The 13124-nt window shown below is 35.9% G+C and overlaps 1 protein-coding gene across 1 annotated transcript; it reads left to right on the top strand.

The window, feature by feature from the left end:
* The first annotated feature begins 5027 nt into the window (after positions 1-5027).
* Positions 5028-12839, top strand: LOC131050473 (disease resistance protein RPV1). The gene is made up of 6 exons (XM_057984663.2): positions 5028-5644; positions 7219-8290; positions 8976-9254; positions 9340-10467; positions 11202-11834; positions 12158-12839. Exons 1-6 carry the CDS (start codon positions 5073-5075, stop codon positions 12620-12622), a joined length of 4149 nt encoding a protein of 1382 aa, XP_057840646.2. The 5' UTR covers positions 5028-5072; the 3' UTR covers positions 12623-12839.
* The last annotated feature ends 285 nt before the right edge of the window (positions 12840-13124 follow it).

Here is a 13124-nt window from a genome sequence, read left to right as displayed (position 1 = left end):
GGGACCCTCCACCTTTTCGCTATTTTGCTGAAGGTATAGCTCGTGCATCTCCCAGCCACAAAACAACGAGAAGCCATTGATCTTTTTCCAACCCGATCATTCTTTAACCAAACAAGACCGCTTATCTCTGGGACTCGCCAAACCCTTTCGCCACTTTGCGAAGCTTAAAACACATTCAGCTTGATCTCATGAAACTACGTTGTACGTTCGATCAAATGAAACTTGATCAGTGTTTAGCTTTGGTCCAAACCTATATGTCGGGTCCACCTTCGCCTTTTGCTACTTTGCGGAAACTAAGTTTCGAGCACTTTTTGGTCGCAAATCAACGCGGGCTGTCAGATCAACAGAAAATTGCATGATACTTATAAGGCCCGATGGACATTAGAAAAATTGAAAGAACTTCCTTCCTTCGATGGCTCTTTTATATTTACCTTTTTTTATAAAAATGATCATCATCAGAATTACGATGAATACCAAGCTTTCGACCGACAACTTCTTTGACCATCGGCAGAGTCCATTGGATTGTCGAATTTCCAACGGGCATGGCATCGTCGACCAATCCGACGCCGAGTTTTCGACGGTGGATTTTGTCGACACTCCAACGAAAACTCGTCGAAAATCCGACAAACGATCGTCGAAAATCAGCTTTGAATGTACTAGTGTGGTGGGTGTGTCAAAACACACGTCAACAGTGCTTAAAGGGAACGGACCCATGATTCAGCCAGATGTGGAGCACATGCAGGACGACATCCTTTTCGACTTGACCGACCTTGCTCGAGAGCTTATAGAAGATGAAGATGAAGATGAATTTTCAGCCGTCCTCTGGGTGCTCATCGAAGAGGACACAAAGGCTGAGAGGATTGACAATCAGATTGTAAGTCAGAACCCAATGCCTAATGAAGAAGTGTAAAGCTAGTAGATGTTTATAATGCAAGGATTAGTGCTTTTAATAGGGTTTTCTGATAATTTCATTTTCCTTAAATATGTTTAAAGGCGGTCATTTTCAAAGACGGTTACTATGAAATGGACCGTTTCTTGGAAACGGAAAAAAGGGGATTTTTAGTATAAACATATGATAGTATAGATAAAAAAAAAAGGAGGAAGGGGGGGAAAAGACAATATAGCTTTTTCTTATGCACAATTTTATGGTATATGATATTGAATCCGTGAACTCAGATTTTGATATGGAAAGAATTATGAAGATGTTTTTGAATCTTTGAATTTTGATACTTTTTCTTTAAATTGTAACGAATTGTGTTTCTTTGCAATTGCTTTCAATGTCATCCTATTATAACGGATTGTGTATGTATTTAATTTTGAAACTTTGAATTTAGATTAAATCATCTATTAAAGGGTTATGTTGCTCTTTCTTTCCCTGGATATCATTTGTGAGTGTGGAATAAGTAAACTTTGTGTCATTTATCTACATTCACTTCATTCTAAAATCAATCTTCTACATCTACTTTCATGGTTATGGGTAGGTGTTGGTTTGCCTTTTCTGCTTTATGGTGAAAAGCATACCCTTTGTTTCTATTCATTGTAAATCATCTGAAGGTAGTTGTGCCTTGTAAAACAAGCAGAGAGAACTTGTAAATACCATTGCAAGCAACTCAACTGTTGGTCAGATTGTCATTGACATGGGCAAAAGAGTATAAAATAGAAGTGACAAATATGTTAACCAACAATAATATGTCTTATTATATCATTAAGAATGAAAGATTCTTATTATATCATTAAGAATGGAAGATAAACTAACATTAACTGAGCTTCCTACATGAATTGCCATTACAATAGGCTTTTCCAATACTTAGTTGACCAATATTGTTATGTCTAATACTTTTCCAACTTGCTTAGTTTATTGGTCATGTATACCCCAATGTAGGAGTACACAACCATTTAGAGTTTTCCACAATGAATACAATGCTATGTATTTATATCAATGCATATGATAATTATTGTATCATCTTAGGTTGAAGCTTAATAAGATATAGCGCTATATATATTTTAGCTCAATTTACATTAATACCCACATAATATCCAATCTTATTAAATAATGGTAGTCAAATTTCATAGCTAACTATTAGGATTCCTTTCACTAATTATCAACTATGATTAAGTGCTTAACAATATGCAGAGAAAGCCAACCCTATTCCCAAGTTAAGGTAATCTATATAAATACTCTCCAACCATTTTGTTTCATAAATGAGTGAGATATATGCCTTGAGGTTTTGCAATCCTTGACATACTATCACTCTTGAGGAACCAAGGATGGTCAAGTAATGAATCAAGACCATGTAAAGAAAACAATAAGAACACATATACGATGTTACTATAATATATTGGTTCAATGTGAGGATGGGCGTTACTTTGATTAAGATCTCCAACTTATTTATATTTTGTGGTCACAATTGTAACATCTTATAATTAAATCAGTAGTGAACCATCACCTATCTTCAATGATACAACCTAGACAACAGGCACTTATAAGGACAACTTGTCCAAATCAAATCCCTACACATAAACTAGGCATAATAACATAGTTAATATAGAATAAATCTAATTTAATTATAACACCCATCCTTACTTCACATCATAATTCTTATATCTGGTATCTCATCTTTAAGAGGTTGATAGACCTTTCAATCATATAAAGGGTCTTTACCGTGGTATTAAAAGATTGTCAAAGTACAAAGTTTTAGCATTAGAGATATATTTAGTAAGGTGTGGTTATAGTGCCACTATACAAGTCACCCTCACAATATTATATAACCAAGAGCCGAGACTTATACAAATTATATCTTATGCTCGATTCATATCATAAGGTTATCTTATACCTAAAGAATTCATCTATAACTAGATTTGCCATCTTGTTTCTCTTAAAATTCGAACATATAGTTATTCAAATTATTATCCTTTGATTACCATAAGTTCTTAGTTAGTAAATTTTCCTCATTATATCCTAAAGGTTCATCTCCATAATAGTGAAGTTAGGTTATTTATTTAACAAGAATTATCATAGTTTGCATGAACTATACATAATCGTTTGTCCATGACACCATGTCATATATTGTATACATTAAGATGAAGTTTCCATATTGAATTCATAATTATCACATCCAAAAGTTATATTGTAATGCAAATTCGTGTGAGATTTTATTGGCTAGCACACAAGAATAAACGACACCTAATAGGTATCATATTATATGATTGAGCTCCTTCACTACTCTAATTAAGCATGTCACTAATACATTGGAAGGTATCATTTACAACATGACACCCTTCCATTATAACCCATTCCTAAGGATTTATGGTGAAGGTCACGATCATCAAGTTTGTATCGATGTTATGATCATGATATGGCGTACTTTGCTATAATTTCTACATGATAGATTATCAATGTCCACGAGTATGAAATTCAAACTTGATTAAAGTTCTGCAATGATGCATTACCCATTTATCACTTCTACATTTATACAATAATAATAGGGGACACATAATAGACATAACGGATATCCCTAAATTACAAGAATATTGTACTACATTATAATATTATATTCATCTCTCCAATAAATATTTAATTTGATCTTGACATTAAAGTTTCACTATTTAATGATGTATATAACCTTACTTAGGAACCATCGTAACTAATCTCTACACTTTGTCCAAATAGAAATATTACAATTATTGTTCACATAATCATATCAATATTTGCTAACTTAATAATGTCATTCATACATTATCATAAACACATGCCTTAAATAATTTGTCACAATATAATCTTAAACAAAAAGGATAAATCTCTTATTCAAAACCCATCGCATAATTGACTATTTTTGACAATGTATATTTGAATGAACAATCCATTATCATTTATAATGAACGACAACACTGTGGTTTAGCATCTAGCCTAGCGACACCAAGCTCTCATTTGGGAGTATGCTGGCAGCTACTGCGGAGCCTGGCTTTTCACCTACCAATTACATTTTCTGGAAAATTTTCAAAGCCTTTTCAACAACTCCAAACCATCATCGCATCCCATGAAACCCCCTTTCTTTTAGGCATTCTGTCAAACAATTTGCATGCTTTGTCTATCCTTCTAAACTCTAGACTTGACAAGATTTTTCTTGCACTTGTTAACTTTGTTCTCTATTCTCTGTTGGATGGCAAAAGAAAGAGAATCCTATTCGAAAGATCTCACTATGGCATAAGCTGGAGAAATGCTAGACACAAGTTATGAAGTCCCTAACCTTGCATAAGCTGGAGGAATGCTAGACACAAGTTGTGAAGTCCCTTACCTTCACGTGGTGCCCATACTGGCAGCATCCTTGTCAGGAATGCTAGACACAAGTTGTGAAGTCCCTTACCTTCACGTGGTGCCCATACTGGCAGCATCCTTTTCCCTGACAAGCTTCTATAATTTTATGCTTTGATGGACAACCCTGCCTTTACTCAACATTCATTCATAGGCTGGTTTATCTGTGGGTTCCATAGACGGTTTAAAAGCATCCATTCATTCATTTCAATTTCAACATGATCCGTCAAACATACATCAATCAAAATTAATTAGGTATCTGAGAAGTCAAAATTAAGTAGGTCTCTGAGGCTTGCTTTGCCTTCCTGCATATGGGCACCATGCCTCTTTAAGGCATTGCCAACAATCCCTCAGCGATTTTTACAGGTTGCTTTAAGGGATGTGACAGATTATGAACACCCAACAAAACGAGTTTTATTCTAGAATTAAAGAAGCGGCTTGGTAATGGGGAAGAAGATTAAGAGGGTATAAGACCTACTCACATGGTCTGAAAGACACAGTTCAACATAATTGTTTTTCAATATGCTGCACCAGGTCTGAAACCGGCGTAAGCCTATTCAAATACGCGACCTGCGAGGAGAAAAACTGGGGCTAAAAAAAAGACAGTTCACCCGCTTTCAATAGAGTATATAATAAATTCAATATCTATGATATATAATAGTGGACATGTATTCCATTGACATTTGGTCCAATAAATTAAAAGTATTAAAATATATAATTTAAAGAAAGATGTACTGATTTTTTTCAATATGAATTAATAATGAAGAGAAAGAAAATTTATAGACAAATTGAATGCAATGCCTGTATTCCAGCAGGAACTATAAATATTACAGAGTGTAGACCGGCCTGCTTTAGTTCAGCATTAAGAAGCCTAATCATGGCCAACAGAAAATTCGATGTGTTCCTGAGCTTCAGAGGGCCAGACACAAGAAAAACTTTAGTAGATCATCTCTACTATAGATTAACTGCGGCACAAGTCAATGTATTTCTGGACAAGGAGACGCTTGAAAGAGGAAACCATATCAATTTGAGCTTAGAACAAGCTATACAGAATTCACGTATTGTGATCCCCATTTTCTCAAAAAACTATGCTTACTCTGTATGGTGCCTCAATGAAGTGGTAATGATGGTGGAATCCAAGAATATTATGATACCCATATTCTATGATGTTGAGCCACAACAAGTTCGCCATCAGACGGGCCCTTTTGCTCAAGCTTTTCAACAACATAAGGATTCACTCAGATACAGTGAAGATACCGTGCAGAAGTGGTGCAGAGCTTTATATGAAGCCTGTAGTTTCTCGGGATGGTCTCTCCCTGACGATTTTCATGGGTAGGTATTGTTATTTTGATAGTAATGGTTAGTATTTTCAACTGTATTATTTCTTTGTGACCATATTGAAATTTTGGACTTGAATAATCATAGGAAAAGAAAATTGCGAGATGGGCACTGAAAGCTAGTTATTGCCACTTGGAGAATGATATGGAAGAAAATAATTGTCTTCAATAATGTGAAATGAAACCTCCGAATCAATATTATTCACAACCTTTAGAATGAGAGCAGAATTCAATACAAGAAGAAACTCCGTTATTATAAAAATCATCAATCCTGAATAGAAAATTCCCCTTATCTGCATACAACCAACTCAATCGGTCTACCCAGTAAAACCAGTAGATGAACCCATCCAAAGACCCTTAGGAATGGCAAAAAGTTTGAGATGTGTAACTCGGAAAAGTAGAAAATGAAATATATATTTTATAACTTGCCTGATATGCAATGATATTAGACACAATTACAGGCATATTTGCAACCCTAACCTATTGTATGACCTCTTAAATCGAAGGAATTCAAATTTGGTATGCAGAATATACTTTCAATCTGGATACCAATAGAAACCAAGTTCTAAATTGGTTAGAAACTCTGATAGGTGCTAATGACCACTTTGGCCTAAAATTATGTTAAAATATATCGCATCCTATTCACAGTGTGTATCTTGGCCTTCAATCATATATTTATGGAAGAAAGTACCTAAAAGAAAATTCTTGGTTAGATAAATTTGAAGTACCAAGTATTCCTTGTATTGGACCAAACAACTACAAAGAGTTAAATACCAATTCAAGTAGGTGACCTCCAAGTGGTTAGACATCGGTTCAAGGATTGAATCTAACAGCCTGATTTGGTCTGAGTTAAGAGTTAAATCAGTAAAAGTGATATCTTGAAGAACTTGATTTTGAACAATCAAATGATCAAGAAGAACAGAGCTGCAAGAGCCGGACTAGAACAAGAGAGCACAAAGAAAAACATGATCGTGATTGGTAAGGCTCGGACAATTTCTTATGCTATCAAAGTGGATGTTGACCTGTGGAGGGTTGAATATGTGCTTGGATGATAAAAGGATCTTTTTATGCTAAAGATCCCTAGTTGGATAAAATCTCCCATTTGGGAAATGGGAAATTGTTAGAAGCAACAGCATGAAATAATTGGAAGCAAAATCAATTTGCAATATCCAAAGATCATATATATAATCACCAATGAACATGAACAAGATGCTTACCAACTTTGTAGACTGCCTCTGAAATGTATTTGTATTTGTATTCTTTGAACAAGATTAGGGATCCAATAGATTCCTTACTACCCTATTAAAAAGTCATAGAGTGGATCATTTGGTTAAAAGAGGCTGACTATTTCAATCTGTTAGCTAGGACAAGTAGGCAACTGCAATGTTTCTTTATATTTCTAAATCGATTTTTTGTTATTAGTTATGTTTTAACTTTTAGGAAAGCATTACCTCATATAATTCATCCTCAGGGGACATTACATTTCATGTCCAGATTTGGCTTTCTTTAGGTCTGTTAAAATGATACTTTGCAGGTACACATCAGCTTATTAATATTTTATCTATGCAGATATGAAGGGAAACTTGTCGATATTGTGACATCACAGATTCTTAGAAAGCTGCAAACAACAAGACAACTTCCTAAATTCTCTGTTGGACTTGAGGAACGTGTGGCAAAGGTGATTACCTTATTACAAATGGAATCCGATGAAAAACTGATAATAGTGGGTATTTATGGAATGGGCGGCACAGGTAAAACAACTCTTGCAACAGCAGTGTTCAACAGCATATGTTTCAATTTCAGTGTCAGTTACTTTTTATCAGATGTTAGAAACACTGAACACACTGAACTGCGAAGGAAAATAGTAAACAATATGGTATATAAAAACAATAATCCTGCTGAAGGAGACAGCTGGATGGGAAAAGATTCTCTAAGTATTACTAATGCACTTCTGGTTCTCGATGATGTTGATGATCGAGATGTTTTAGATGAACTGTTAGAACAATGGTTTCATCTTCAGGGAAGAGTCATTGTAACATCTAGAGACACAAATGTGCTGGGCAGGAAGCATAATCATATACCCTATCATGTAGATGAGCTCAACTATGATCAAGCTCTGAAGTTGTTTTGTCGGCATGCTTTCTCTCAAGAGTTTCCCAGTAAAAACTATCCAGACCTAACTGAGAAGGTTGTGAAGGCCTGCCAAGGGCTTCCTCTAACTATCGAGGTTATAGCTAGGCTTTTGTATGACAAAAAAGACTCCAAAATCTGGATTGAAGTCTTAAAACAGTTAGAAAATGGTGAAATTACTAAAATGGAGGAAAGGCTAATAATTAGCTATGATAATCTGAATGAAACAGAAAAACAAATCTTTCTTGATATTGCATGTTTCTTCATTGGAAGTGAGAAATCCAAAGTCTTGAGCATTTGGGAAAGTTCTGGATGGTCTGCGAACTTGGCTATACACAATCTTCATGCCAAATCTCTTGTAAAGTTCACTTTTGATGATCGGTTGCAAATGCATGACATTCTTCGGGATATGGGACGGGCAATTGTGAGAAAGCAGAATCATGCTGATCCTGGCAGACGCAGCAGATTGTGGGATGAGAAGGAAGTTAGAAAAGCTTTAAAAGATCATTTGGTAATTTTCTCTCTCAAAATCTTTACATGATGATGTCATAAAACTAATCATAAATTGTTACTGTGTTTTCTCATTTCTGGTATAGTCATATATTAACCTATTACCATGTCGTTTGCTAATAATCAGAAACTTGTACTGCTCCGATGGATGTTATTCTAATGCTGTAAATATAATCCTGACATTGGAAATATATGGATATAAGATCTGAAAAACTGCATAGTCCTCATCTAGTTTTATATCAATATGATTTTCCTCTGCAGAAATTATTTTCCTTGTAGTGGAAGATTTACCCAGTCAGAAAAAGTCATTTTCAAAAAACTAGCTAAAGTTCTTCCTAATGTGAATGGCCTACGATCTTTTGTTTACATGGGTAAATCTTCTAGTAGCGGCTGGGAAACTAACTTTACTAGTTCTATATCTTGATATGATTGAAAAATATTCTTGTTATGTTCTAGGAATACATGGTCAGTCATGGCCAGAGTCCAACCCAAACTAAAAAGAATATAAATTAAAAACTGGTTGGGAGGAAAGCCTCAGATGTGAATTGCAAACAAAAAGGGAAAAGTCAACATTGTTCTTATAACAATTGGTAAACCAATGAGTTCTTAGAAAGAAAACTTTGGTCTGTGCCTCTTTTTGCCAGCTTTCCATGCAATGCAACTGACAAGGCCCGTCTATGCAACAGGTATCAAGAAGTGTTCAAGGTATCATCTATGATTCTCATAAGTGGAAAGTTTGGAGTGCAGAAGATTTTGAGCCAATGCAGAACCTACGTCTGCTTTCAGTTAGTAACACAATTATAGGAGGAGATTTCAGAAAGCTAACCTCACAATTGATATGGCTAAGGTGGAAGTGTTGTTCTCTGGACTGTTTACCTGTAGAACTGAAAATGAAGAAAATGGCAGTTCTAGAATTGCCCCAAAGCAGCATCAAGCAAGTTTGGGATGACCAATTTCATCAAAAGGTAATTTCATCCTGGTTATCTTCTATGTCTTGGTTGATGGTTTTCTTGCTAACAATTATGTCCTAATACACACTTTGATTTGCAGGCACCCAAGAATCTTAAAGTTTTGAATCTCAGTGAGTGCTCCCAGCTTGAGAAACTTCCAGATTTTTTGAAGCTACGGTTTTTGGTAAAATTGGAATTGCATGGTTGTATGAGGATAACAACATTACCCGAGTCAATTGGCAGTCTAGAAAAGCTAGAGTTTATGGATTTGTCAAATTGTCAAAATCTCAAGGAACTTCCACATAGCTTTTCAGGACTTGTTTCGCTAAAAAAGCTAAACCTTTCTCATTGTACTAGTCTTACTATGCTGCCAGACAATTTGGGAAATCTTACCTCAATGAGAGAGCTTTTATTGATATCTACTTCAATATCTGAGATGCCAGATTTCTTTGCAGGCATGTTCCTCTTGGAAAAATTGTCTATAAGCAACTCCACTGCTTTGAAGAGATTGCCAAGCTCCCTTGGGACCCTCCATCGCTTGCGTATTTTAGACATGGACTCATCTGGTTTTGTTTGCTTACCTGAAGAAATTGGGAAACTTCGCCATCTTGAAGAACTCAATCTCTCTTTTTGCTGCAATTTACTGCAACTTCCTGAAAGTTTTGGAAACTTTGAGAACCTTAGGATCTTAAAATTAAATGGAATTTATAATCTCATGAGGCTTCCTGGAAACTTATCTGGTCTAAGAGCACTGCAAGTTCTAGAAGCAAGTTCTTGTGGACTGAAGATGCTACCTGTACAGTTTGCATCGCTGATGTCTCTGGAGGCTGTCCATCTAGAATACAACAACTTTTGCATGTTACCCGTGAAAATTAAATACCTACATAAATTGACTAAACTGATTCTTCGTGGTTGTGAAGAGCTTCTAGAATTGCCACGCCTTCCAGGAAGTCTGGTGCATGTTGATGTAAGTAATTGTAAAAGGTTGAGTAGAGTCTCAGACATTTCGGACATGAAATGTTTGGAGACTCTATTGCTGCACAACTGTGAGGAATTGGAATGTGTACCTGGACTGGGATCTTTGCAGGCTTTGGTAGACCTCAATATAACGGGATGTAAGAGCCTTAAGAGCACAGATATCACAGGTTTGGATTCATTGAAGTCATTGGGAAGACTACACCTTGGTGGAACTGGTATCATAGTCTCTAAACTTCAGAATTGGGCTAAGGTAGACCCTGTCTGCGTTCTCTGTTTTCTTAGATATATTTTGCTTCAGTAATGGATTCCATTCTATCATAAACCTTTGAGATGGCTGAAGGATAATTAACATCTGACTGTGTTTCTGATACTTGTCTTGAAAATTCAATAATTGCTGAAGCTACTGAAATCTAATAGGCAGCAGTATTGCCATCCAGGACACTAGAACTTGATTAGGCTTACAGCATGGTATAAATGATGATTGGAAACCTCAACAATTTCTGAAGCATTGTCCACATTTGAAATTTCTAATAAATCATCAGGGTGTTGAAGTGAACTATGATTGTGATAATACACATTAGTTTCTGTTTTTCTAAAGATTGATGGCAGCAATGTTGCAACAGATGTCAGTATTGAACCTATAATGAGAAACATAGAATTTTGTTGACTGAAAAAGCAATTATCATATAACTATTCCGATTAGCGTACCGTTTATTCGTCATTCTTGTTTTCCATGAAGAAATTATTGGTAAATTTATGTTGTAAGATATTTTGCTGAATTTTAAGAACAACAATTGAATCTGTAACCTGGTGTGTCGTAACTTTTAAAATCACTTCTGTCCTTAGTCATTCAACAGTTACCATCTTTATTGCATTTCTTGATAGTCATTTTTATTGATGGAAAACCATGTTCTAGCAGAAAATTATCCATATCAAAGAGTATTCATGTCTCATGCTTGTGATGAACCTGCTTTTGTATGACAGGGAAGGGAATTAATTTTCTATGGAAATGAAATTCCAGAGTGGCTTGATCATCAAATCCAAAATAAAATGGACAAGTACACTAGTTCAAATTTACCTTTGATGGATATTCATATTTCAATGGACCAGAACATGAGATGCGTAGGAGTTATTTTCTGCTTTATTTCATATGAGAAGCACAGTGGTATTGATGCCACTGTTATCAGAGGTGGATTCGAAGTCTTAAGAATTCAAATTGTGAGGAACAGAGGTGAAGATAGTAGCGAAAATGGTAGAGATGAACTTCATCTTTTCATTTGCAGTGAAAAGCATGATTTCGTTAGAAGCTTGCAAGATGGAGACAGGATTTGTATTTGGGCACACCCATCACATCCACATCCACGATTATGGGGCAAAAAGGGTGGAGTTCATTTGCTATGCAGAAGGGAAGGTAAAGAGAAGCAAGTCTTAGAGGAGGAGAAAAATTTATATAATAAACTCTTTCTGGACTTGGCATGGATGCAATGGAGTTGGATTGCATGGAAACATCTGCCCATAGATTTTGGCATGCGCCTTCTCGCTGCTTATGACCTGGCTGGTTCCTTCATAAACAGGAAGATTTGGACCTATTCTATGTCACTTGCATCACAGACATGGGTATTGCATCAGAAACTAAACTTAAATTAGAATTGATTCTCAAACAAGACCAAACTAGTTTTTCCTTTTCTCTGTGGATCTCTTGATACATATTCCACTTCATTGCATTTGTTAGTTCACCAGTGGACTTGGTGGAGGAAATCGACTGTCACCTCCAGCTTATCATATACTATATTTGTCTTGACTATTAGCACCATGCAAGGCAATTGAGGAAATCACGTCTTGTGCAACAACTGACAAATTAAATTTAAAATGTACTATTTTAGATGTAGGAGAATGGTTATATTGTTTGAGGATAATGAGATTTGTGTTCTGTTTTGCAGGGTCACAGTTTTTCTCAGGACGCGGTTCACATGGTAATTGAAAAGGCAGGAATGAGATGGAATTTGGAGGAATGCTTTGAACTAGAAACTGTATTGTTTCAACGAACAGAAGAAACTGCTGATGGAACAACTATAAATTTGAATCCCAAATTACTGGTCTGGAGGAATTCCGAAGCCATAGGTGGAGCAACCGGAGGTACCAGAACCAGTGAGGTAGATATATATGTGGGGAATAGATGGTTGGAATGGAGAAGGCTATTGGCGGATGGGCGATCAGAGCTGTTGATAGAATTGGGAGTGAGAACTATAAAGAGATCAACAACAGATGTTCATGTAAAAATGCTTTCAATATATAGCATTTGGGAGCATAAATCAAGATCACCATTTTCGAGGACTTTCAAACAATCAAACATAGTGTTGACAGAAGAGGACAGGTTGAAAGATAAACATAGATATTTATGTTAGATTCCTTGGAGGATAAAACCCGTTTCTGTAAATGAACTGAAATGGTTTTCTCTCTTTAAAGATGCATTACAATGAAAAATTATCCATTTCAGCGAGTCTGATAAATATATAATTTCTCTTCCTGCACAAGATTTCCATGTTGTGGCAATGGTAGCATCCAACTGGTGTAGAAATCTCGCTTTCAATCTTATAAAGCATTCCCTATGTTTTTACTTGAGCGAATTTTAACCCAATGGTGAAAGATTTGTGTTTTTAAACTTTAGAGTCTAGACAGGGACTCTACACTGGTCAGGTACGAGGCCCCCCAGGCACACAACTTTGCAGAAGAGATTGTTTTGAATGTATGTGCAGACATGGACAAGTGTTGTAGACAATTCTGATGACCAATCAGATAACTAACATAAAAAATGTTGGATTATCAGGGTGTAAGGGCATTTCCTACCTTTAGGAAGTGACTATCATTTCCTCCACCAAGTCCACTAGTGAATCTGGAGGTCACTCT

The sequence above is a fragment of the Cryptomeria japonica genome, chromosome 10, assembly GCF_030272615.1.
Source record: "Cryptomeria japonica chromosome 10, Sugi_1.0, whole genome shotgun sequence".
NCBI lineage: Eukaryota > Viridiplantae > Streptophyta > Pinopsida > Cupressales > Cupressaceae > Cryptomeria > Cryptomeria japonica.
Note: the sequence above shows the minus strand (reverse complement) of the source record. Positions and strands in the feature narration are given on the sequence as shown.

Coding starts and splice junctions, on each gene's coding strand:
- LOC131050473 (XM_057984663.2), top strand. CDS start 5,073: ATGAAGAGAAAGAAAATTTATAGACAAATTGAATGCAATGCCTGTATT. Junction 10,468..11,201: donor AACTTCAGAATTGGGCTAAG/GTAGACCCTGTC, acceptor TTTGTATGACAG/GGAAGGGAATTAATTTTCTA. Junction 11,835..12,157: donor CACTTGCATCACAGACATGG/GTATTGCATCAG, acceptor TCTGTTTTGCAG/GGTCACAGTTTTTCTCAGGA.